Source organism: Podarcis raffonei, chromosome 13 (genome assembly GCF_027172205.1).
Source record: "Podarcis raffonei isolate rPodRaf1 chromosome 13, rPodRaf1.pri, whole genome shotgun sequence".
Taxonomy (NCBI): domain Eukaryota; kingdom Metazoa; phylum Chordata; class Lepidosauria; order Squamata; family Lacertidae; genus Podarcis; species Podarcis raffonei.
Window position 1 is genome coordinate 16,195,133 of NC_070614.1, and position 27,037 is coordinate 16,222,169.

Consider the following 27,037-nt stretch of genomic DNA (forward strand, 5'->3'; position numbering starts at 1 on the left):
TGCAGTTAAGCTTAGGTGTGTACGTTTGAGACAGCCATTGCATGTGTGCAGATGACAGCTTCATGAATAGTTCACAAGGGTTGCAGGTGTGGGAATACCAAGCAGGTAATGTGCATCAGGTGGAAGCATTTCACCCCCCGGCCTAGGATCCTCGTACCTACAGGACCGCCTCTCCTAGTATGCCCCGCAGAGGACCTTAAGGTCCACAAATGAAAATATTTTGGAGGTCCCAGGTCGCAAGGTGGTTAGATTGGTCTCAACTAGGGCCAGGGTCTTTTCAGTACTGGCTCTGACTTGGTGGAACGCTCTGTCACAAGAGACCAGGGCCCTGCAGGACTTGACATCTTTCCGCAGGGCCTGCAAGACAGAGCTGTTCTGCCTGGCCTTTGGTTTGGACTCAGTCTGACCCTTATGTTTCCCTCCCCTTATGGTTTTGATCTATGGCCTACTTTTAAAATGGGGCTGCATTTTAAATTGCATTTTAACCTGTATTTTAAATTGTGGTTTTTTCCCCTTTTCCTATTATGTTTTTACTGTAATTTTACTGGTGTTAGCCACCCTGAGCCTGGCCCTGGCCGGGGAGGGCGGGGTATAATGTTGTTGTTGTTGTTCTCTTTGTTTGTACAACAACATGCAAATACAATGAGGGAGGAAGTGACCTCATTGTGCTTCAAGCCGCTGCATAACTATTCTGATTGTGGTAATCAAGGTAGAGGGGACACCAAAGGAATGCAGGGGACTGAAGCCGTACCTTCTCATTACAGTGGCACCTCAGGTTAAGTACTTAATTCGTTCCGGAGGTCCGTACTTAACCTGAAACTGTTCTTAACCTGAAGCACCACTTTAGCTAATGGGGCCTCCTGCTGCTGCCGCACCGCCGGAGCACGATTTCTGTTCTCATCCTGAAGCAAAGTTCTTAACCTGAAGCACTATTTCTGAGTTAGCGGAGTCTGTAACCTGAAGCGTATGTAACCTGAAGCATGTGTAACCTGAGGTACCACTGTACTGGAAATCTTGCTTGCTCCCTCCACTTTCCCCATCCCGCCTTAAGGTGTAGCAAACTGCCTTTTTTTTACGACTGCATAATCGCAGTTCACCACCACAAACAAACATTCTGATTTCTCAGGGCCAATGGACTGCGCTTTCCTCGCAAGGCACCTGAGGCTGCAATCCTGTATCCACTGCGAGAAGATGGGATACTGGACCTTTTTCGGCTTGACCCAGTTCAGCTGGTCTCTTTGATGCAGAGTGACTTCCCTCCTCTAGGCGGAGGGAAATACAACAATCTACTGAAAAACGCGATTCACTCCACGTGCCGCTCTGCAAGTTTCTAGCTCTACGAGTCGGGAAGCTTAGACGGGGCCGAATAGTTCTCATTCTGGTCCACCCGAGGAAACGCGCCGCCGGGAAAATTAAGCGCGGAGGAAGGAGGCGTTGGCAAGCCCGACTGCGCATGCGCATTCCGCGCGTCTTTTCCTATTCCGCGCAAACGACAGAAGCGTCACACTGCGGTCTGCTTCCGGGTTCAGTTCCCTCCCGCCTTCTTTCCTTCCTTCCTCTCGTGCTTATGGCGGCGCCCAGCCAGGACGGGAGGAGAAGGAAGCAGTTTGGGAACCGCTTCCTCACCGACCCGGCTCGCCTCTTCCAGCACAACGCCTGGTAAGGAGGAGAGGTGGGGGAAATGAGGACTGCGGTGCGAGTTTTTCCGCTTTGTACCGATCTAGCTGCCATCAAAACCAAGGAGGAAGGTCCCTGCCCGCGTGGAGCTTGCAGTGAAAGAGGAGGTCGTGCACTCTCCTCCCTTCGAGGTTTTTAAGCATGGCCATCTGTCATGGATGCTATAGCTGAGATTCTTGCATTGTAGGGGGTTGGGCTAGATGACCCTCGGGTCCCTTCCGATTTCTGTTGGCAAGGCTTCTCTTTCATTTCAGAATCTGTCAGTCCACCCGCCCCCATCCCCAGATTAACACAGTTGTTCAGGACTATGTTGCCCTAGATCTTCGAGGCCAGTTTGTCTGCTGGTTAATAGTAGTAGTAATAGTGGTAGTTAATTATATATTTATTTATTCGTTTATTTATGGATGGATGGATGGATTTATTTATTTCTTACTTACATATACCCTGCCCATCTGGCTGGGTTTCAGCAGCCACTCTAGGAGGCTTACAACAAAAGGGTAAAGGTAAAGGGACCCCTGACCATTAGGTCCAGTCGTGGCCGACTCTGGGGTTGCGGCGCTCATCTCGCTTTATTAGCCGACGGAGCTGGCGTACAGCTTCCGGGTCATGTGGCCAGCATGACTAAGCCGCTTCTGGTGAACCAGAGCAGCGCACGGAAACGACGTTTACCTCCCTGCCGGAGCGGTACCTATTTATCTACTTGCACTTTGACGTGCTTTCGAACTGCTAGGTTGGCAGGAGCTGGGACCGAGCAACAGGAGCTCACCCCGTCATGGGGATTCAAACCGCCGACCTTCTGATCGGCAAGTCCTAGGCCCTGTGGTTTAACCCACAAAATACATTAAAACATCAGTCATTAAAAAACTTCCCTAAACAGGGCTGCCTTCAGATGTCTTCTAAACATCAGTTAATTGTTTACAGTGGACCCTCTAGTTACGTACCACTCTGGATACGTAACTTTCGGGTGCCGTGCGAAGAAGCAGCGCCTCCACCTACGGACTTTTCAGGTTGTGGACAGACCCCCAGAATGAATTTAATTCGTATTTGGAAGGTCTACTGTATTTCTTTGAAATCTGATGGGAGGGCGTTCCACAGGGCGGGCGCCACCACCAAGAAGGCCCTCTGTCTGGTTCCCTGTAACCTCACCTCTCAGGGAGGGAACCGCCAGAAGGCGCTCAGAGCTAGACCTCAGTGTCCGGGCTGAACGATGCGGGTGGAGACGCTCCTTCAGGTATACTGGGCCGAGCACTTTGAATTGTGCTCGGAAACATAATGGGAGCCAATGGTACACTTGCAGGCAAGGCTAGCTCGGCACAGATGGATTCCGGTATCTAGGGTTAACAAAACCAGATAAATACTTCTTTGCTTCCCGCAGGGATAACGTGGAGTGGTCTGAGGAGCAGGAAGCCGCAGCACAAGCGAAGGTCCAAGAGAACAGCACAGAGATTGTGCCACAAGATCAGCAAGGTATTATTAGTGCACGATATCACCTCTTCTGGCAGTGATATCTCTAGCCAGTCTAGAAGAAATGAGGTGTGATTAAGCCCCACTGAAGTCAACAGAGCAAATTAGTCTTAACGTTACGCTGGAGGATTGTGCCCGTAGGTTCGTTTTATGACTCATATGCCAGTTTTGTGCCATTGGGACTTGTGTTTGTGAAGCAGAGTTCCAAATCGCTATTAACTTTGGCATTCTCACAAGTCAGCCTCAAAGGTTTGTGCTTCTTGGAACGCTGTGGGTTTGTTGCCGTTTTCCCTTTTTACACATAGGAAGGCGAGATAGATGTGCTTGCCCACTGAATCCGTGTTTGCTAGGTATTGTGCTTAAGCCTCCCAATCCAATGGATCACACTGGTTATTTTGAATATTTGAAAACTGACAAAGGGTTAAGTATGCCAAGTGATGCCCAGTTCGAACATCCTTTGAAGCTTGCTAAATCTTTTCTCTTCCCCTCCCCCTGCTTATTACATAACAGAAAAAGGGAACAATACTGAAAAGGGGGTACAACTTAAGAGGGGAGGGAAAAGGAAAGAAAATTTACACAATCTGTTATTACGATAAAAATTATGATTACAATTTCATGTTGCAATAAAAGTAAAAAAATCTCATTATCTTTTATACCCAACTTTGAAGCGTGCTAAATCTTCATGTGTAACATACCATCACAGAATTCACATGGAGGTTTCCATATCTGTATGCAAAATAAGCTTGCAAAGCAAGCAGGGGGAGATTTTAGCCCACCCTTCTGCTGCTTGTGCATTTTGAGGTGCCCAATGAGTTCCATGTTTGTTTATTTTTAATTTATTTATTAAATTTGTATACTGCCTTATACCCGTAGATCCCTGGGCAGTTCACAACACAAAGTTACGGTGTACAGAGCACAAAATACATAATAAAAATAATCGAAGCACAAAATACGTAATAAAAATAATCGAAACATAAAGGTTAGTATAGATTTGACTATCCTGTGTATAGAATGCCACCCACCCCATATTTTTAGTACGCAGGTTTCTGGAAATTATCTCCCAACAGCTACTGGAAACTGGCTTGACCTAATACCACAAACCATAGTTTTTACAGGTCTGGGTATGTTTGTCAAAATAGATACGATGGTGGCAACCTGTCAGGGAACTGCCATCGGAACGAGAGGAGGAGGAGAGGCTCCACGACGATGCTGGAGAGGGGCCAAGTAGGGAGAGAGGCAGGTCTCCTGTTGGGGAAGAAATTCAGCGTGACACCAGGGATGGAGGGGGGCCAATGGGGGAAGCGGAGAGCAGGCTCCGAGACTCTTCACTGGACACCAGCGGAGAGAGCACAGGTCCTCCGCTACCCACGCCCACCCTGCGCAGAAGGCTTCCGCGCAGGGAGGCCAGGAGGAGACTGGGCGTCAAACAACTTTTATGTTGGAAAAGGTTGAAGAAACGCCCACTGTCGGATTCTGCCAGCGACTGAGCAGCCACGAAGTGAGGGGCTGTCCAGTCAGGAAAGGTTTAACCAGGCCACCTACCCAGGAGTGGCGGCAACTTATGCACGAGCAACCCCATAACCATTAGACAACCCATCATATTTGTCTTCCCCATTCAGGCATAAACTGGGGGGGGGGGTGCAGGTCTGATCTCAGCATCCAAAGCTGTAAACAGTTAAGGGGAGCGGAACTCTCTGTGGTCGATGACTCAATCTGTCCTATTCCTCAGCTTAGCTCTGATAGCAGAAGTGAACCAACCTGGAAAGTGCTTGGCGTGATGGACTGTAGGAAGGGAGAGTTTTGACTCCCCTCACCCACACGCCCCTTTTGATATTAAAAATTAGACCCACAGCCTGCTTTTTGAATCAATCTACGGAGGAGGTTTTTGCAAATAGGATGTTTGGAAACCTACGTCACTGGGAACAATTACATAGCAAAATACGTCTTCTGGGATTTGCTTCCTTGGAGTGAGTTTGATGGAAAAAATATTTAGCTGGCTTAATTTTAAAAAAACCACTGAGAGTTTCTTCTAGGTTTAAGGTGTTGTCTCCTAAACTGCAAAGCTCCTTCTCTGGTCAAGGACTTGGACTGGAGTTTTTCTCACTTGTACCCTTCTTTGCAGATGCTTATGAGACCAGTGCCAGCAAGTATTGGAATAACTTTTACAAAACCCACGAAAATGGGTTTTTCAAGGACCGACACTGGCTGTTCACCGAATTTCCTGAGCTGGCTCCAAACCAGAATGCCAATACGGTTGACGTGTGTGCCTCTGAGGCTGCTGCTGCGAAAAACACAAAAGGCTCAGGCCTTCGGGAGTGCAATGGACTTAGTTCACCGGAGACTGGGATCTTGGAGCGCCAGGACTCGGAGATAAACAGTTGTAACTCCACCCACCAAACGCAAACAGAAGTGGCAGCGCAGAAACTGGGGGAACAAAAACTAAGAGACTTCCCAGGGTCATCTGCTACTTACAGAATACTAGAGGTAACTACACAGTGAATCGGAATCAAAGCATGCTTTGTTGGGCGAATAGTTCCACTTAGCTCAGCGTTCTGCCTACCAACAATAGGCTTTGGGGAGACTCACGGATGGGGTTTAACGGTGATGTTTACCCTGTGCTATTGATCCACTCCCCCCCCCTGTAGTTGTCAGGAGCGCAGCCTACACTCGAGTAGGACCCTGGTAGAGACACATGCCTGACTGGCATGTTCTCTCCCTTCTGGTCAGTCATTCGGGAGCTTCAAAAGCTTTCTTCTGCCCAAACATCACAGCAACTGATGCCAACCGGCACCGGCACACTTAGGGATCCGCAGAGTTTGCACAACTTGCGTGACAGACTTCAGCAAATCAGCATTTTGGCTAATCTACTTTATTTACATCTAAACCCACACGGAGCACTGCAACATGGCTCCTTCTCTCTCTAGCATCAGACAGCAAAGAGAAAAAGAACAAAGGACAATAGTCCCACTTCATGGAACACAGTAACACAAACATCCTGTCTCTGTCACTTCCCACTCTGTGGAGTCGAAACATACACCATCATGTGATAGACAACAATCCCATGACTGCAATCATGGAGCAAGAATTCCAACAGTTATTGGAGAGATATTAGCTGTGAACATAAAAGGTTTTGATTCTGTTTTTATGTGGTTAGTGGGCGCCAGTAGACACATTGGCCATATAAAACTTCTTTGATGCCATTTTGTTAGAAGAGCTTTCCTTTCTGTGCATACAGCCATGATGCCTTTCAGTTTCACTGCATGATCACGAGTTTTGTAGTTTTGAGAGGCATAATTTCAAGATAATTGCAGGGGGTGGTGATTAAAGGAGTCTGCAGCTGGCAGCCCCTGGGCCAGACATAGTCCCTGAGTGATACCATATGATGCCCCTGTGTGGAGGGGAGGAGGGCATTGTCATGGGGCCTGTGGCAGTCTGTTTCAGAGTGGGGTGGTGCCCTGGCCAGCCACACCCCATCATTACCGTATTTTTCCGTGTATAAGATTAGGTTTTTTTATTAAAAGATCATGTTGTAAATTTTGAGCTCATCTTATACACCGATAGTGCATGGGGGGCCGTGTTGTTAGGATATTTCCGTTCCACCTTAAAAGGGAGCAGGCTTTGTGAGTCACAGAGTCTGCGTATTTCCTGTTCACAGGATGTTTATGTTTTCAGTTGCTTTCGTTTCTTCCTTGTTGCCTAAGCATACCGATGCAGGCGGTCATGTTTTTCTTTGTTCTGATCAACGCTGAATAAACTGTAAATATGCTCTCCTGCTGTGCATCTTTTGCTGTGTGAATTCTGCTGACAGAGTGTGCACCAGCCTAAGAATGTGGAATACTGATTTCTAAGGCTTCGTGTCGCTAATTGCTGATATTGCCTGTCTACGGGAGGTCGATGGATCGTCCGGCAGCCGGCTTGGGGGCTATGATGGCCTTTGTCTCCCTGGCAGTATCCCAACACGTGTTATATGTTGCCGGGAGCCAGATAGCGTCCGCGGCTATTGGGTGTGTTATTGGTGACTGAGGAAAGGGCCAGGCTTGATTGGAGGTGTCAACCCCACCCCACCCCCAAAAAAGCTCAACAACTCTGGGCATTTCTCCCCCGTTTTCTTAATTTGGATTCCCCCCAAATAGGGGGTGTCTTATACATGGGGGCGTGTATACCTGAAGGAGCATCTCCACCCCCCAATGTTCTGCCCAGATGCTGAGATCCAGCACCAAGGGCCTTCTGGCGGTTCCCTGGCTGCGAGAAGCAAAGCTACAGGGAACCAGGCAGAGGGCCTAGTGGCACCCGCCCTGTGGGATGCCCTCCCATCAGATGTCAAAGAGATAAACAACTACCTGACATTTAGAAGACATCTGAAGGCAGCCCTGTTCGGGGAAGTTTTTAATGTCTGGCATTTTAATGTATTTTAATCTTTGTTGGAAGCTGCCCAGAGTGGCTGGAGAAACCCAGCCAGATGGGCAGGGTACAAATAAATTATTATTATTATTATTATTATTATTATTATTATTAATTATACACGGAAAAATACAGTATTTCAAGGCAGCCCTCCCTCCTGTAAAAAGCTAGTTGCTGACCCGGGGAGAAATGTATTTGATATTGGCATTAAATGAGAGCATAAGGGGAGAGGCTTGAAAATATTCACTATGTTTGCTTTATTGGCAGGTGGGCTGTGGAGCAGGAAACACTGTTTTCCCCATCCTCCAAACCAACAAGTAAGAGAGACGGCAAGCAGATCATATGCTGAGGTTTACAAACCAATAAGATGGTTTTTTAGACTTGGTATCTAGAATGGTTCTGTTTCATGTTGCTTTCATTGGGATTCCCAATGTTCCCACCATGGCAAAAATGACCCACATGTGACCTCGTCTTCTTCCTTTGCTTCCACCGTGCAGAGGATTTTTGACATCGAGGTACAGGCATCCCCCTCACTCATGCACATTCTACTCGCGCATGATTGTGCATATGCATGGTGCCGGGAAATAATTCAATTCCAACCCGGAAATGGCCAGAGAGAGCCAAAAAGTTCTCGTGGCTCATAAGGAAACCCTTGTATAGAGAAAGAAGGTTCTTTTTATCATAACTGGTGGTCCTGTAGTAAAGTTAAAGCTTACTGGGAAATGATATATCATGAAATGAAAAGGATGTTTAAAATAACCTTTGTTAAAAAAAACCCAGAAGCTTTTCTTTTGGGAATTATAGGGACAGAACAACCTAAACTCTATAGAAATTTATTTCTGTATGCGACTACAGCAGCAAGAATGTTACTCGCCCCAAAATAGAAAGAAGCAGAAATACCAGCAAAGGAAGAATAGATACAAAAACTTATGGAATATGCAGAAATGGTGAAACTTACAAGAAGAATAAGAAATCAAGATTACAAGTTTTAAAAATAAAAGAGTGGAAATAGTTTATGGAATATTTACAAACAAATTATAAACTGTTAAGAACATTGGCAGGATTGTTGCAATAACTTGCAGTTTCATAAAAGCATATATTTAAAGAAGAGGAATAAATCAGCCAATTAAGTTAATTTGGATATGCAGAAGATATTAAAAATAAATTTAAGGAACTGCAGAAAGAGGGGGAAGGAAGTCAAGTTTTGAAATGTCAAAATGATTGTAAAATTTGTGAAATGTATAAACCTGAAGAATGCATATTTTTTATAAACCCCAAAAAAACACACCAAAACCCTCTAGGGAGCCCCAAAGAGAACAGAGGCACTGTGGGGCTTTCTTTACACTGTTTGGACTTCCGGTTCTCTGTCCTGCAGCTACATATGATATTCGTTCCTTATGATCCCAGCCATTCTATCTTTCATAAACCAGCATTTTTTTCCTTCAAATCCAGATAATATCATTTTCTCTTTCATGCAAAAAGTCCGTAAGAAATTTCCAAACCTTAACAAATGTCGGTAATGATTTTTCTCCAATTAAACTTTGCTATCTCAGCCAAGTCCAATAGTTTTATCAGCCAATCCTCTATAGTGGCTAGGGCTGTATCTTTCCATCTTTGTGCAAATAGCAATCTGGCACTGTAATCTTCCATAACCCTTTTCTAACTGTGTATCTGTTAGTCATAAAAGAAACAAATTCTGGCATCGATTGAATATTAACCTTTAAAACGTATGTATCCACATCCAATTTTTTAAAGCCTTTTTATATGTCCACTAAGCATGATAAAATGTCCCTTCATGTTCTTGGCATTTCCAGCAAGCATTTGAAACATCTTTGTTTATTAATTTCTCAGAAGTTAAATACCAACGATACGTCACTTTGTAAAAATTCTCTTTAAGATCATAGCACAGTGTAAATTTGAACCCCTTAGTCCGCATTCGTTCCCTGTTCTATCTGCCTTACCAGTCTTCTCTGGTTTATTTCAGTGATCCGGGTTTGTTTGTATATTGCTGTGACTTCTCCAAAACAGCGGTAGAGCTCGTCCAGGTAAAAAAAAAACCAAAGCTTAGTAAGAGAAGGTGGTTTAATCGTCTTGGCTAGGTGGGAAATACCACTGTGTTTCTAAAAGTACTTGGCCTTTGCTGTTGTAACTTAATACAATTCTGTTGTTAATGTCAGGAAGGCTTTTGCCCTTTGACTCTTTGCCTAGTAGCTGGTGAGTAGAGACCTCGCTGGAGAACATTGGCAGGAGCTGGGTGGAGGCCTTCCTCTTTGACCTCTGGGAGCAGCTATCTTTATTTAATAATAATAATAATTTATTTATACCCCACCGATCTAGCTGGGTTTCCCCAGCCACTCTGGGCGGCTCCCAACAAAATATTAAAATACAGTAGTCCGTCAAACATTAAAAGCTTCCCTAAACAGGGCTACCTTCAGATGTCTTCTAAAAGTCTGGTAGTTGTTGTTCTCTTTGACATCTGGTGGGAGAACATTCCACAGGGCAGGTGCCACCACCGAGAAGGCCCTCTGCCTGGTTCCCTGTAACTTGGCTTCTCACAGCGAAGGAACCACCAGAAGGCCCTCAGAGCTGGACCTCAGTGTCCGGGCAGAATGATGGGGGTGGAGACGCTCCTTCAGGTATACTGGGCCGAGGCCATTTAGGGCTTTAAAGGTCAGAACCAACACTTTATTTTATCTGCAGTATTTCTAGCCTGTTATTCATTCTTTCAATCCCGGAGGGGGGAAGAAAAGCAATAAACACAGAGGATAGCAATAGACCAAAATTACAAAATCATACAAACAGTTCTATCATAAATAAGCTTAATGACAAGAGCATAAATTAATATTCCCAGTTTAACGAAGTACCGTGTCACAAGTTTAATATATGATGCATGCTTTGTTTCAGATTTAGAAATTAGGGCAGTGTGACAACAACTACAACTACTACTACTACTACTAATACTACTTATTATTATTATTATTATTTATACCCCACCCACTCTGGGTGGCTCCCAACAGAATATTAATAATAATAAAGTGATAAAACATCAAACATTAAAAACTTCCCTAAACAGGGCTGCCTTCAGATGCCTTCTAAAAATCAGATAGTTGTTGTTTCCTTGATATCTGATGGGAGGGTGTGTGTTTGGTTTGCACATTTGGCCTTGAAGATCAAGATAAAAAGCTCTATTCAGCAAAAATTTTATTTAAAATACTTTGCATGTCACCTTTAAGAATCAAAGCTTTCCTCAAGTCATCAAAGTGGTGGTGATAATAAATAGATAATACAGACATAAACACAGCTCAAAACAGGACACAGAGCAGCAAAGAAGGCAGTAAATAAAGATTATTTCAGGCAAAAGCCAGTGAGAACAGGTGAGCTTTCAGATGTGTCCTAAATACAGTGCCCCCTCCCACATACCACCCAATTCAGGCTTCCTCAAACTCGGTCCTCCAGATGTTTTTGGTCTACAACTCCCATGATCCCTAGCTAGCACAGGCAAACTCCGGCCCTCCAGATGTTTGGGACTACAACTCCCAGCATCCCTAGCTTACAGCACCAGTGGTCAGGGATGATGGGAATTGTAGTCTCAAAACATCTGGAGGGCTGAGTTTGAGGAAACCTGAAGTAATTGAACTGCACTTTGTGACATGTAGGGTTGACGTGGGCAGGCTGCCGATTCTCGGCTTAATCTGTTCCGCAGGGTTGTGGCAAGGGTAGAACGTGAAGTGTGCTCAAAGAATACTTGTGTGAACATACAGGCCCATCCGGAATATGACACCTCTCGCTGCTTCGCCTTTGTCCATGACCTGTGTGAGACCGGGACCCCCTTTCCGATGCCAGACGAAAGCGTGGACGTTGTGGTTCTCATCTTCGTCCTTTCTGCTCTGCTCCCGGAAAAGTACGTATGTCATTCTGCTGCTGCTGTGTCTGTACTTGCCTAATATGTGGGGGGGGGGGGTGTTGCGGGGGGAGGGATATTTTGCAAAGTTGCATTTTGTATAACTGCAGCAAATCTAGAGCACCTGTAAGCACATGGGTTAACTATGCTGAATACGGGCAACAAAATTACAGTAATACCTCGGGTTAAGAACTTAATTCGTTCCGGAGGTCCATTCTTAACCTGAAACTGTTCTTAACCTGAAGCACAGCTTTAGCTAATGGGGCCTCCTGCTGCCGCCGCGCCACCGCTGCACAATTTCTGTTCTCATTCTGAAGCAAAGTTCTTAACCTGAGGTAATATTTCTGGGTTAGCGGAGTCTGTAACCTGAAGCGTATGTAACCTGAAGCATATGTAACATGAGGTACCACTGTAGTTTATTGGAAGCTTTATTTTGCTTTCACTAGTTATTCCGAACTGTTAGATTACAGTGGTACCTCGAGTTACAAACGCCTCAGGTTACAAACGTTTCAGGTTACAAGCTCCGCTAACCTGGAAGAGTTACCTCGAGTTGAGAACTTTGCCCCAGGATGAGAACGGAAATCATATGCCGGCGGAACAGTGGCAGCAAGAGGCCACATTAGCGAAGTGAAAGCACGCCTCTAGCTAAGAACAGGTTCAGGTTAAGAACGGACCTCCGGAACGAATTAAGTTTGTAACTAGAGGTACCACTGTACTAGCATGTTTCAGTGGCTGCTGAGTCTTTTCCCTCTGTTTTTCTCCCACAGAATGCAGTGTGTAATCAACAGACTTAGCAAACTACTAAAACCTGGCGGAATTATTTTATTACGAGATTATGGCCGTTATGATCTAGCCCAACTCCGCTTTAAAAAAGGTAAGGGGAGAGGCAGTATTGCCATTTAGTAAAGGAAGCAGTCGCCCCCTCTGCATCTCAGCGGTTACAAGACAGAAGTACTGTTTTGCGGGGACAGGGGTGAGCGGGTGTGGAGGACTCCCTGGCCCTGAATGGGGTAACTGTGCCCCTGAAGGACCAGGAGCACAGCCTGGGAGTCATTTTCGACTCACAGCTGTCCATGGGGGCACAGGTTAATTCTGTGTCCAGGGCAGCTGTTTATCAGCTCCATCTGGTATGCAGGCTGAGACCCTACCTGCCCGCAGACTGTCTTGCCAGAGTGGTGCATGCTCTAGTTATCTCTCGCTTGGACTACTGCAATGCGCTCTATGTGGGGCTACCTTTGAAGGTGACCCGGAAACTACAACTAATCCAGAATGTGGCAGCTAGACTGGTGACTGGGAGTGGCCGCCGAGACCACATAACACCAATCTTGAAAGACCTATACTGGCTCCCAGTACGTTTCCGAGCACAATTCAAAGTGTTGGTGCTGACCTTTAAAGCCCTAAACGGCCTCGGTGCAGTACAGTGGTACCTCAGGTTACATACACTTCAGGTTACAGACTCTGCTAACCCAGAAATAGTGCTTCAGGTTAAGAACTTTGCTTCAGGATGAGAACAGAAATCGTGTTCCGGCAGTGCGGCAGCAGCAGGAGGCCCCATTAGCTAAAGTGGTGCTTCAGGTTAAGAACAGTTTCAGGTTAAGTACGGACCTCCGGAACGAATTAAGTACTTAACCCGAGGTACCACTGTATACCTGAAGGAGCGTCTCCACCCCCATCATTCTGCCTGGACACTGAGGTCCAGTGCCAAGGGCCTTCCGGCGGTTCCCTCGCTGCGAGAAGCCAAGTTACAGGGAACCAGGCAGAGGGCCTTCTCGGTAGTGACACCTGCCCTGTGGAACGCCCTCCCACCAGATACCAAAGAGAAAAACAACTACCAGACTTTTAGAAGACATCTGAAGGCAGCCCTGTTTAGGGAAGCTATTAATGTTTAATAGACTATTGTATTTTAATATTCTGTTGGAAGCCTCCCAGAGTGGCTGGGGAAACCCAGCCAGATGGGCGGGGTATAAATAATAAATTATTATTATTATTATTATTACTTGAGAAACAAAACCTCTAGCATTCACCGGGAAGTTAAGGCACCAACACGGTCCTGGAACGTGTGCTTGTGAGAGAATGACAGACGTAACTTCTGCTTTTAGGTACCGGGGATGGATGTTGTTGTTTTCATACAGGCTAACTTTTGGGCCTCTAAGCCCACCTTTTTTCATCCCCACGCAGCCGAACGAGGAAGTAATTTTAAGCCAGGCGATGTCCCTGTTTGCTCTTGCTCCACCCTCTGTGAGATGAATGAATGAATCTTTATTTGCGTCAGCCATCGGCCATAGCGAAGAAACAACAATACGCTATACAAAAAATAAAAAGTCAATTATATAAAATACATTTTAGGTTTTGAATCAGTAGTCAAAGAGCGGATCTTATTCTAATTGCCCCAGCTAAAAACCTTGCAACCTTTGAGATGTGTGTGCAGCATATTGAGGATGAGCTTCTGATATGGACAAGGAGCAGGGAAGGCAAAGGGCTGGGGAAGGCTGCTCAGCGGTTGGGTTTTTAACATGCAGTCCGCAAACTTCTTCTGTACATTTAAAGGAGGGGGAACTGACACAAATATACAGCTGCAAAATGGGAGAATGCAAAACCCCAGATTTTCAGTGTTCAGTTGGTAAGGTGCTGAGTGCTTGTGAGCATGTTGGGGAGCAAAGTACAGGTTGGCTTGCTCCCTTTCAGCCAGGGCATCAACCTGTCAGGGAACTGCCATCAGCTCAGAGGCGAGAGGTGGAAGGGCAGCTGGGTTACAGGGAGCCTCCAAAGATCGTAGGAAGGAGCACTTCCTCAGCGGAGGAGGGAAGCCCCGCCTCTAGTGGGGAAGAGATGCAGGGCTTGGAGGATGCAAGAGAGAGCCAAAGCACCGAGCATGAACAAAGCGGGGGGGAGGCAGGTCCCCCTTTACCCACGCCCTCTCTGCACAGTAGGTTTACACGCAGAGAGGGGAGGCGTCGGATGGGGGTCAAGAGCCTACTCTGCTGGGGAAAGTTTAAGGACCTCCCACTCTCAGATTCTGCTAGTGGCTGAGCAAGACATGGAATTGAGGCGTTCTGCACAGCTGGACATATAAAGGGTCCCATTACCTTCAGTAGCTTTGGGCCTCATCAAACCTAAATCCGGCCCTGTATATATTGGCCGATTCCGACCTCTTTATCTTAATGCTGACATGGACCATTCATAACGTTAAGAATATTTTTCACAACTCAGAGCACAGCAGTAGGGTGGGGTAAGTAAGACAAGCTGCAACAATTCACTATAACCTTGTTCACTGCTCCTGCTCAGGCCGCACTGGAAAAGCATTTTAGTTCCTGAAATTCATCCTGATTGCGCAGGTAAAATCTCACGGATAGCATTCTACAGTATTAGTGCGTGAAAACGGTCTAGATCCAAGGATCCTCAGGCATGTACCTCCAGATGGTGGAAATGTCAAGGGACATCTTGGTGACCCAGGCATCTTCACTTGATCACAAGTGGCCAATAGGCACATGGCTAATTTTGAACATTGGTCGGACTAAACGACGCTCAGCGTCCCGGTAGGCATAACAAACCATAATTGATGTACACCTTGTCAGGCCTTTTTCCTTTTCTTTCTGAGCATTTTGCAACTGCTGAATTGCAGAACCACATCTCTCCGTGCAGGTCCCTGAGTATTAACCAAAAAGGGTAGATATCTTTATCAGCCTCTTGGCCATTGATAGTTTATCGCTGTCATCACTGTATTTTGGAGGAGGTGGAAGCAACAGTGAACTGAGTTGCAGTCAAAATTCTCATTCCTTTCTTTTAGGTCAGTGTCTGGCTGATAACTTCTACGTGAGAGGAGATGGCACCAGAGTTTATTTTTTCACACAAGGTAACGAACTTGCGGGACGCGGGTGGCACTGTGGGTTAAACCACTGAGCCTAGGGCTTGCCGATCAGAACGTCGTCGGTTCAAATCCCCATGACGGAGTGAGCTCCCATTGCTCAGTCCCAGCTCCTGCCAACCTAGCAGTTCGAAAGCACGTCAAAGTGCAAGTAGATAAATAGGTACCGCTCCGGCGGGAAGGTAAACAGCATTTCCGTGCGCTGCTCTGGTTCGCCAGAAGTGGCTTAGTCCTGCTGGCCACATGACCCGGAAGCTGTACGCCGGCTCCCTTGGCCAGTAAAGCGAGATGAGCGCCGCAACCCCAGAGTCGGCCACGACTGGACCTAATGGTCAGGGGTCCCTTTACCTTTAACTAACTTGCAGGTCCTACCGCACTCTTTATCAATTGGCTGTCACTGATTTAAAGGCTGAATCAGCTCAGGCTTGGTCTCTGTCCCAAAGCAGGCAAGAAATGATGTTTTAGAAGATGCTGGTTCAGGTGGCAGGGAGAAGAAATGATGCCAGGATGGATGCATATAACATGATGCTCTGAGCCATTTCCATTGCGGCCTTTCTACATATGTGGAGCAGTGATCCTGAGAACTGGACACCAATTTATTAAAAAGCAAAAACCCTGACAATGCAATAAAAAAAGGTTCAAGACTTACATGGGCTTGATTCAGAGGCCACAGCCAAAAAATTCTGTTTGTTTGGAAAATGCTGCAGGCTCCCATATTTCATATCACCGTTTCTGGGTTTCTGTGGCATCTGAATTGGGAAAACGATGGTTCATGCGAAACATGATTGTTGCCACTGAGCAGTGAGGATATTTCAAACACTTGTATCAATCGTATCAACACGTACAGGGTTCTTAAATTATTTCTGCATGGAACCTCTGAACGGGGGTAGATGTTTGTTGTCGCTGGTCCTGTCTTGCAGGAGGCGGCTGCGCCAGAGGGTCTTTTAATTCTGTATTTCTCTTCCAGATAAAATATTAATTTATACCTGCCAGTGTTCAGACTGGAACCAGTCAACGAAATCACATTATATTTATCTTTATTTCTGGGCTCAATTAATGGTGCGGTTTGTGGCCTGGAATCAGAATTATGTCACACATCGCTTTTTGCCATATAAGCCTGCCTGACAACCTTTTTATAAAAATCCTTTTACATCTCACTACGACATGCCATGAGGCACAAGAGGATGTATTGTATCCTTATTCATGTTTATATAAAATACAAATTAATGCCGTAGTCCCACCAAAATGATCATCCAATCCTTTCCTTGCCTGTCAATTTTCTTCTTCCAAGAGGTATTCACCTATCTTTGCCACTGCTCAGTTCGATAGGCTGCAAAACCTTTTTACTCTTTCGATCTCTTTAAAAGATTATCACTGGTTTTATTGTTATTATCTTGGTTTTTCCATCTTCATCACAAACTGCTTTGCAGCGTTATACTTTAACATTGCATTTCTTTCCTGTGTCCCTTAGATGAGCTGGATTTGCTGTTCTCTACAGCAGGCTTGGAGAAAGCCCAAAACATTGTGGACCGCCGCCTCCAAGTGAACAGAGGGAAACAAATCACCATGTACAGAGTCTGGATCCAGTGTAAATATCGCAAGCCAAAGGGCGACAAGGAATCTCCAGGAGAAAGGAGCAGCTTTCACCCTAGTGGCTGCACGTAGCGAGACTCGGACCTCTCCCCTGGGCGGTTGCCTCCAATACACTTGGGAACTCACTGCAGACTTGGTGCAGCAAACAGGACTGCATGGTGCTTATATTAGAGGCACAAAGTTTACTGGCACAAGCCCCAATACAGAGCAAAATTTTTAAATTTGCCTGGTGGGTGGGGAGAAACTTCTTGAGATGCCAAGTACCTGCAATTAACTGTAATGCAACTTTGTGGCTTACAGGGGTCTGGGGTCTGAGTTCCTTGGCCTCCTACTGAATTAGGTGGGTTTATTCCTGCAAAAACAGTATGATGGCACCTCCTTCTGCGGTCCTAGCTAGAGAGGCTGCTTCTGGCCACTGACTTGACCAGGAAAGAGGGAAGTCCCTTGCCAAATGGTCAGCTCTACTTTTCAGAGCTGAACAAACATGCAGGAACATGCGTCAGACCAAATGTTTAGATGCAGGAACGTGCATCAGACCAAGGTCTCCCATGTATGCAGGTCTGCCTGTTTAACTACCGGTAAATCTAAACAAGATCAGCATGGGTTTCAGAGCATTGCATCAGTTTCTGACTGCTTCAAGGAGTTTATGATAACCATGCCTTCTTATACCTACAACATAACTTTTCTACGTTGGCGTTGGTGGGGTGGGGGAAGAGTCTAAGAAAGTGTCCCGGGAATCTTGCGGGTTTCTAGAATAATTTCAAGTTGTTTTAACAAATATTCACTGGCATAAGTGATTGTTACTGCATCACAAGCACGCTAGAAAAAAATGGAACAACCCTCTCCTGCCGCCAAATTTGATAAAGTTAAATTATAGTATATTTAAAACAATTCTGAATTTAAGGCAAACAGAACATGTTAAAGCCTACCTGTGTAATCTCCAAAACTGAACCAGACTTGTGAAAATAAGCTTAAAAAATTAAAAGACCTTTTTAAAGATTTTGCATATGAAGCTATGCTTTAGTGGCAGCCAATGTTGTGCCATGCAGATATTGGACTGCCAACTCCCATCAGCCATAGCCAGTGATCAGGGATGATGTCCATTGGCTGAGGGACACAAATGAATGAGCCTCAGCTGTGCATATAGACCCCATCCTCTTCTGTGCTGTGGCGGCAAGGTAAAAAGTCTACAGCTTCCAATTCTGGCTGAACTTGGAGTAACTATATTAGCCTGTTGCTTAGTGCAAACATGGAAGATGGAAATGTGATTTATAACCCTGGCTTATTCACTAATCATAACTTAAACTAACCAGAGTTTACTGCATTCACATATAATGGGGAATGAAGTTAGTTTTTTAAATGCAAGCAGATTCTCTGATCACCTGCTTGTGAAAAAGAAGGGGGGGAAACCATAATGAAAAATCATTCTGGCCAGTTAAGAGCCCTAATTTTGGATTGCACCTGCAGCTGTACAATAGGTAAATGTAAGAGCTTTGAACTGCTTATTTCCTTTCCATTTCCTTTGGGTTCTTCATAAATTCACTCATGTCTCCATAGTACGGCCAATACTTGATGGGAACTTCTCTAACTTTGGTTCTGTGATTCAGACAACACAGTAAACCACGGCTTGCTTAAACTATGGTTTGCAACATCAGCTTCAAATGCTAGCTTCTTGACCCCAGAATGAACAATTTTGTGAGCAGGTTCCACTAAGGAGTTTGTCTTTAAACATGGTTTGCTGTTCTGCACACTAGATTCAGGCTTTTGCCCTTCCCACTTGCCTCTCAACAAAGTGACCATGGTTCAGATGTCACAATAAACCATGGTTTACTCTTATGGGAGTCATCCTAGTTCAATAATTAACTTGTTAACTATCCTTGCCCTCTCTTTTTCAGCATGTTTGTGAGTTTAGAAAATTACGTTTCTGTTGTTTGTTGACAGCATTTTAGTCTTATGTCTGAACCCTAAACTATGGCTAGTTTTAATTATGGTTTAAAGAAGCCATTTTCATAGTCCATTTTTTGAAGTTGACTTTTTTCAAGCAAACTAAAGATTAACAGTCCTTAAAATTTATTCAGATTTTGAAACTGGTTAATCAAAAACAAATAAAGGCTGTTAACCGCCATACCAGAAGAGAGAGATAAGCCTTAGGCTCACCTAGTCATTCCTTCCATAAATATACTGTGGCTTATTGTGATTCCAAATGGGTAACAGTGGTTAGCTGAAAACATAAGAGAAACGTTTGTGCCCTCTTTCTGTCTGCATTAGTGGAGATGACTGTTCTTGCACATACTCTCAGGGGGCGTGCCATGGGCAGGTCAGCAATAACTCACACGGTGTCAATGAAGTTAAGTCTCTTTATTCAAAGGGGGAAAAAACAAGCTCAGAGACCAGGCCTAGCGAGCACAGCAACTCTTCCCAGTAGATCTTGCCCCAATGAGTCAGGTGTGAGGTCCGCAGCTCCCTAAGTCTCCTTTCCCAGGTCCTTCCCAAGCAATCTCAGGTTCCTTCTTGTCTCTCGTTGCTCCATCTTCATCTCTCTGCATGTTCTGGTAGACTGGGGAGAGGGGAGCTGGTCGCAGCAGGAGGGGTAGACCCCTGGCTTCTTCAACAGCCTGCCTCATCTCTGCCTCTCCTCTCTAGCTGCCTCTTCTGCCCCTGGTTCTGGACTGCTCTCTGCCACAGCCTCTTCCTGCTCACTAAACCCTGTTGCCTCTTCAGCTTCTGACTCCTCCTTCTCCCAGTCTGTTCCCTCTTCTCCCTCTCACCACTCATCATCATCATCATTCCACCACCAATCCCCTGGCCCTCAGCCTTCTTCCCCAGCTGGTGTCTCCCACTACTGCTCTGCATCCAAACCAGTTCATGACACATACTTAGCACTGTGTGAATTCCTCCATTAGCTCAGGTGTGGGAACCTTTCTACCCTGAGGGACCAGATTGTCATCTTCCCTAACCCCCGATGGGCAAAGTTCGACAGGTGGGCAATGACATCAGGTGACCTTTTTCCCCCCTTGCAGAGTCTTCAGAAGCCCCACCGAAAGCACCATTTGACACAATCTTGGACTGGTGCCAACAAACCCAATGTGGGTGTGGCTTGGCCAAAATGGCCTCAGGCTAAATGGGGAGGACTGGGCATTCCCCACTCCTGCCTTAGCAATAGCTAAGCCACTGTTTCACAATTATATCTGAATCCCACAAATTAACCTTGTCTTGCATTGTTGGGCTTTCTCCTGGATCCGGCAAATGAAGCCACACACACAAACCCTTGTCCTTTGAAATATACCCTTTCCCTGACACCCCAGCACCTCCACATGCCTGCTTGTGATTCAACCTGCTTTTCCCCCATGATGTCTACACCTTTCCATGACACTTTCCAAGGCAAAACACCCATTCATCTCCCAACTAATCCTGTACCCACTTACCTGGGAGCAACCTCCATTGAACTCGCTCTGATCGGCTTTTGAGATACATCATGTAAAGGACTGTTGTGAGCTACTAACCACCTCATGCCTTTTGTACACCCGCATTTTCTCCTCCGGATCAAGAAATCCCCCACATGCTCACAAATCAGCTCAAACGCTTCCGCATCCTTCACTTCCTCCCGCAATGCCACAGATGAAAAAACACACCGGTTGAACTGTATATATAATCGCCTTGAAGCTTCCAAAGCACAAGAACCGCCCCCCTTCTGCAAATAACACCCCGAGACACAGACCCCCATCCCTTTGGAGACAAACCCACCACCTGCACCTGACCACAATGCAGAAAAAATACCCACCTACCTTAAGTCCCTATTATACAAAGGCGACCACGCCCCCCTCTTGAGTTACAGGCGAAACATCTTCCTCTGTGTACCCCAACACCCCCTCGCCCAGTATATGGGTCCATTCTTCGTTTTTTCTGCGACCCCCAAGAAGGAATGAAGTCTCCATGCCATGACCCCCCCCCTTTGATGAAAGCTCTGACTCAGCAATTATTTTTCCACCTGTCAGGCCGGACACGGTCCTGGATTCTGCAACAATCCCCACAGAGGGGGGGGGTGTCCATCCGCCTTTGGCAAAACCTGGTGCCCGCAAATAAGGCAGGGTTAAATAAAATTTTAAAAGCCACATGCAATGCAATGCAGCCCGGGCCCTCCCATCGCCCCACCCCGAGGTTTTTAGCACCTCCTTGCACTGACCTCTCCCCTTCCCCCAACCTTTTTCTCACCACCACCGACTCAACCTCCCCCCCCCGCCCCACCTCGCGCACCGCGCACCCGCACACCAACCTCCCACCCGTGCAAATCTCGCGAGACAACACGTGCTTTCACAAGTGGTTCCCCCCCCAACACCTCTTCTCCTTGCACCAATCGATCCGGGGGCTGGGCTTAAAAAAAAAAAGCCTAAGTAAAGGGGGGCGGGGGAGAAGGGGGTGTATAGGCGAGAGCTGGGGGGGGGGAGAAAAAGTGAAATGTGGGGGGGCTGCCCCGCCCCCATTGATCGCAACTTGCAACCAACCCCCCCACCTGAATAGCATTTTTGGGGGTAAACGCCCCCCCCCTCTCCCACCCACCCATCCCTAATCCCGTCCTCGGGGGAAAAAGAGGAGGAGGAGGAGGAGGAGAGCCCCAACCCTCTCGGGAACGAGGCTACCTTGGCCGGGCGGGGAGCCTACGCGAGGCCGGGGATTTTACGGCCTGCCTGCTCGCTTCTCTCCCTTCTCGGTATCTGCCGAGAGGGCGCAGCAGGAGCAGCTGCTCTCCCACCGCCACCTTCCTCCGGTGATCCCTCCTTCTCCATCTCCCCGTCTTCTCCTTGGGGCAAAAAAGGGCCCTGCAACCAACCAACCGGCTGGCCCAGGAGCGAAGCCCAGCCGAGCCGCCGCCACAGGTGAGAGAGACCGCGCGTCCCGGGCATCCCTTGCCTCGGTCCCACGTTGCGGACGGGCGCTGCGGGAAGAGAGAGGCTCGCTTCTCCCCCGCCGCCCTTCCATCCAGGCCGTGGCCGGGCGAACAGGCCGGCCTTCCCCTGGTAGGCCTAAGGAGGGTCGGGGAAGAGGTGCAGCTGCGGCGGCGGCGCTTTCCGAGGGAGGGGTAGGTAGGCCTTGCAGCTGGGGCTTCTCCTTCACCCCCAGCTCCGTTGCCGTTACACTTGGTGACATTTTATTTTTTTGAGGGGGGGGGGTCAACGGTCTGTGTAGGCCTCGCCTCCCCCCCAGCCCTATCGGTTGCTATAGCAACGCCGCGGAAGAAGGGCGAGTGCGCCCCCCCCGTGTCCCAACCTCGGGAAAGGGGCCCGGGTTACTATGGTAACGTTGTGGGGGGACGGACCCATACATGCCCCTGTAGGCCTTGGGGTGTGTGGGTGTCTCATATTACTGTGGGGTTGTTTTTATTAGGGCGACGTGTGGTGGGGTTTTTTTTTGGGGGGGGGGAGAGGTAACGCGCGTGGTGGCCGTTCTCTCGTGTAGGCCTCGAGACTGGCCTACGTTGCCTAATTAGAAGTTGCAAGCCCGGTGGGGGCTTAAAATAAGGGCGAGTTGGGGGGGCTGGCGAGCGCGCCCGGGCTGTTGCTATGGGAACGTTCTGGTCGGTTGGGGAGGGGGGGCGGAAGAGCCTCCCTCTCGCGTGCTGGGTGGGGTGGGGGGGCTCCGTTGCCTTGGTAACTTTCCGTGGTTGGGAGAGGGTCGCGCCCACCCGTGTCAGTGAACGGGGCGCGGTGGGTGGGTGGGCGGCCGGGCCTAGAGGTCTCAGGTGCCGAGCCTCCTTGGGCCTGGTCGTGAGGGGATTGTTTTGTTTTCCGGTCAAGGGGAGAGTGAGATGTCAGCGGCCTCTGGGGACGGCAGGCCCCCACGGGTGGGAGTCGCCACAGCTGGAAGTGTGGGTAGGGGTTGTTACTGCTTTTTTAAAATAAAAATAAAAATGGGGGGGTTAATAGGTTAGCAGGGGTTAAAGCAGGAAGGGAAAGGGGTGCTCTTCTGTCACTCCCCATTGGAGTAAAAGAGGTGGTCCCATCCCATAAGAACAAGTGGGTAAGGCTTGGAGTAAGGGGATGGATGCTTGCCTGGGTGTCACTTGCCTGGGTGGGGAGAGTCATTGGCTCCTGTTTTAACTATTGTAAATTCCAACAAGGTGGTGGTCTTGGGTCCTAAACTGTAGGGCCATCTCTTGAGAAGTCAAGGATAAAGCGAGCGGGATTGGAGGTTACAAAGTGAAATAAATGTGTCTGCTGGAATAGCAAGAAGTAGAAGTCAGGGCGAGGGGGACACTCAATTGAGGGACGTTACGTACTCGTTTATCATTTCATATAATGCCACGAAACAACAGTTTGTTTGCTTTATCGTCATTCTGCACACATACATGCTTGTTGTTGTTGTTGTTTAGTCGTTTAGTCGTGTCCGACTCTTCATGACCCCATGGACCAGAGCACGCCAGGCACCTCTGTCCTCCACTACTTCCCGCAGTTTGGTCAAACTCATGCTGGTAACCTCGAAAACACTATCCAACCATCTCGTCCTCTGTCGCCCCCTTCTCCTTGTGCCCTCCATCTTTCCTAGCATCAGTGTCTTCTCCAGGGAGTCTTCTCTTCTCATGAGGTGGCCAAAGTACTGGAGCCTCAGCTTCACGATCTGTCCTTCCAGTGAGCACTCAAGGCTGATTTCCTTAAGAATGGATGCGTTTGATCTTCTTGCAGTCCATGGGACTCTCAAGAGTCTTCTCCAGCACCATAATTCAAAAGCATCAATTCTTCAGCGATCAATTCCCACTTCAGGGAATTTAACATACCTTGAGGGGAAAGTGATCAGAAGTCTGTTTAAAACATGCACAAATGCCTTTCTCAGATGCCCGCCCACTTTAGGGGTTCAGAAGTCCTTGAGGTGACAAACCCACCTTTGTGTGGCTGCTTTAAACTTGAAAGCTTTTAATAATTATGAATGCTTCATTATCTTCCCAGCTGGTTCCTTTGTAGCTTATTGAGTTGTTTTAGAAGCCTTGTTGGGAGATTTTGGAATGTTTGTAAGCATACTCAATTAGAACCATTTTCTTCCTTCTAATAGATACTGTGATAAAAAATAAGCCTATTTGGACGTCCCATCACTTGCACTGATATGTATATTTCAAAGTAAAGTGTGGCTAAGGTTGTAGCTGTATGGTCATATTGTTGACATGTTCTTCAGACTATCACCAGCAACACAACAGCACTGCCGTCTTATTTATCTGTTATAAGTCAAAGATGGGGGACCTGTGGCCATCCATATGTTGTTGGACTTGAGTGGAGTTGTCCATCAGCCCTAGCCAGCATACCAGTAGTTAGAGATGATGGAAGTTGTAGTGCAACCATATCTGGAAGACCATAGGTTCCACACCCTCGCTATAAATATACAACTAGCCTTTCCATTTTAAAATATTTCAGTGGTTGATAGCATGATAACAAAACTATTGAACAGCTAAAAGGAGGTAGCAGATAACAGATAGTAAATACAGTGGTACCTCGGGTTACATATGCTTCAGGTTACAGATGCTTCAGGTTACAGACTCCGCTAACCCAGAAATAGTACCTTGGGTTAAGAACTTTGCTTCAGGATGAGAACAGAAATTGTGCTCCGGCGGCAGCAGGAAGCCCCATTAGCTAAAGTGGTGCTTCAGGTTAAGAACAGTTTCAGGTTAAGAACGGACCTCCGGAACGAATTAAGTACTTAACCCGAGGTACCACTGTAAAATGCTAAAGAGAAATGGGGAAATGAGGTTCCCTGGGAAGGGAGTTTCAAAATCTGGCTGCAGCTGTATCCCAGCCAAACACAACTGTGATGTTAGCAGGATTCAGAAGAGTCTTCCCCCAAATATCTTAATGAGCGGGAGAAAGCAGTCCTTTAACTATCCTGGCTGCTGTTAAAAACTCCCTGACTAGTGATTTTTAAAAATTCCACTTGATGCTTTTTCTTCTGCTGCAGTCTTCTAGAAAAGTGATAATGGGGACAAAATGGAGAGCAAACAGAACAACTGATGTGAAGTCAGTAGCTGGTCCCCCCCCCTTCCTCTTTCTAAAGGGTGTTGGTGGTCTTCAGGAATGTTCCTTCTAGGCATGTGCTAGAAGTCCAGAGTGATTCAGTGTTTTAACTTTTAGTTGGGGAAATGAAAGCGAATAAATAGTTCTGGAAACAATGCCTTTGGAAAAGTGTGAGTCATAGGGTCAGATGCACTTTGCTTTTCTACTGTTCTGTCAATCAATTATTAAATAATTGCTCCATTTAAGGGCTATAACACTACCTGAACCATAGTCTAGGCTTATGGGAACTGGCCTGGCCTCCTTCAGGGCTTTTCTCCTCCTAGCCTTTGACACAATCGCAAAAAGGAGATTGGAAGTTTCTGCTTTGGCATTGCATATGAACCCTAAACTATGGTTACCTTTATGCTTTGTGGAACCAAGCCATCTTTATAAACTATGGCATGAAGTTGGTTTTCCCCCCGTTACCGTATTTAAGATTAAACATAGGTAAAGGTAAAGGTACCCCTGCCCTTTCGGGCCAGTCGTGTCCGACTCGGGTTGTGCGCCCATCTCACTTAAGAGGCCGGGGGCCAGCGCTGTCTGGAGACACTTCCGGGTCACGTGGCCAGCGTGACGAAGCTGCTCTGGCGAGCCAGCACCAGTGCAGCACACGGAAACGCCGTTTACCTTCCCGCTATAAAGCGGTACCTATTTATCTACTTGCACTTAGGGGTGCTTTCGAACTGCTAGGTGGGCAGGAGCTGGGACTGAAAGACAGGAGCTTACCCCGCAGTGGGGATTCGAACCACCAACCATACGATCGGCAAGTCCTAGGCACTGAGGTTTTACCCACAGCGCCACCCGCGTCCCCAAAGATTCCTTTAATTATAGTTTAGTATTTCCTCTGAGCTAGTCTGAAATGTTTCAAGAACTCCCAAGAACTCTTGCTATACACATAGGCTAGCTCTGTCGGTAGAGCATGAAATCTTTAATCTCAGGGTCATGGGTTTGAGCCCCATGTTGGGTAAAAGATTCCTGAATTGCAGGGGGGTTGGACTAGATGATCCTCGTGGTCCCTTCCAATTCTACAGTTCTATTATCTGACCCATGTTGTGGCCTCTGTTTCTGTTTTAGTGTTTGGTTGTGTACCCTTCAGCGGTCAAGCTCATGGTAGATCTGTCTGGGAAGATGCTAAAGGGAATTGAAAAGAAAATAGACCTTGTCCCTTTGTTATCCATAAATGTTTTCATTTCTGTGATATTTTTAGCGTAACTTTTGAGGGGTTGGTCTATAAATTGTAGGGTAGAAGAATGCACGGTCAAGGATCTATCTCTACACTGAGGAAATGACTGTTTTGTCTGCGAACGCATATGTATTATCTCTGACTTTTGTAAAGAGGAATGAAATATTTTATTAGCTATATTTACTAGTTAGGTTGACAGTGAACTTTTTGAAACACAATACGTTTGTTTTACTTGTTTGACTTTATTGTTAGTGTATGTTTAATTGTTTATAAGGGACCAGATATTGTTAACCAACTTCAGAGGAAAGTTACTTAGAGTGGCTTCACGTGAACACAGAGGAGAACCCATCAGCAAACTGAAGAATTGTGCCACACTGATGGAGGACCAGAATCTCCAAGATACAATATTCATAGGAAAATAGGGTTCCAGTATATTTACAGTCGTACGCTGGTTGCCAAACGCCTTGGAACTCGTAGATTTCGGCTTCCGAACAATTGAAAACCTCCTGCAGCCAATCGGAAGCTGCTTCTTGGTTTTTGAATGGTTCTGGGAGTCGAATGGACTCCTGGAACGCATTCTGTTCGAGAACCAAGGTACAACTGTATGTGGAATAGAAAGGCCAGCCCCATGTCCTATTCTCCATTAGTGTTTTGATGTGAAATGTGGTTAATGAACGGAGATTGTCCAGTACTTTTGAGCTGCCAGTGGAAACACATGTTGCTACTTTGGCAGAGTGTGATTTGCAAATGTAGTATCTTCAGTGTTCTCTTGCTCTTCATAGGAAAGCATGGGATAGCAACATGTTTCTCAGAATGAGGAATATATTAGGGTCAAACAGGTCCTTCAGAAATGAACATACCCAGTCCTGTATGTGTGATATGGGACTGAAGCAATTAAAAATATATATAGTGCATCTTTTCTC

The 27,037-nt window shown here is 46.7% G+C and overlaps 2 protein-coding genes across 6 annotated transcripts in view; both read left to right on the forward strand.

The window, feature by feature from the left end:
* Positions 1–1,557: 1,557 nt before the first annotated feature.
* LOC128400953 (tRNA N(3)-methylcytidine methyltransferase METTL2-like) lies at positions 1,558–17,126 on the forward strand. Its single transcript, XM_053363706.1, has 9 exons — positions 1,558–1,659; positions 3,053–3,144; positions 5,264–5,625; positions 7,810–7,859; positions 9,527–9,587; positions 11,304–11,443; positions 12,211–12,317; positions 15,231–15,296; positions 16,780–17,126. Exons 1-9 carry the CDS (start codon positions 1,568–1,570, stop codon positions 16,971–16,973), a joined length of 1,164 nt encoding a protein of 387 aa, XP_053219681.1. The 5' UTR covers positions 1,558–1,567; the 3' UTR covers positions 16,974–17,126.
* A 4,202-nt stretch (positions 17,127–21,328) lies between these two features.
* Positions 21,329–27,037, forward strand: part of TLK2 (tousled like kinase 2) — a 35,251-nt gene continuing 29,542 nt past the window's right edge. For 2 of the 5 annotated variants that reach the window (XM_053363694.1, XM_053363699.1), the window contains exon 1: positions 22,677–22,768. In XM_053363694.1, the coding sequence (XP_053219669.1) occupies positions 22,705–22,768 (64 nt within the window). In that variant the 5' untranslated portion in view covers positions 22,677–22,704. Of the gene's footprint in view, positions 21,776–21,903; positions 21,983–22,174; positions 22,194–22,676; positions 22,769–27,037 lie in introns of those variants that run through there. The other 3 variants (XM_053363695.1, XM_053363696.1, XM_053363697.1) reach the window with 3 other exon arrangements.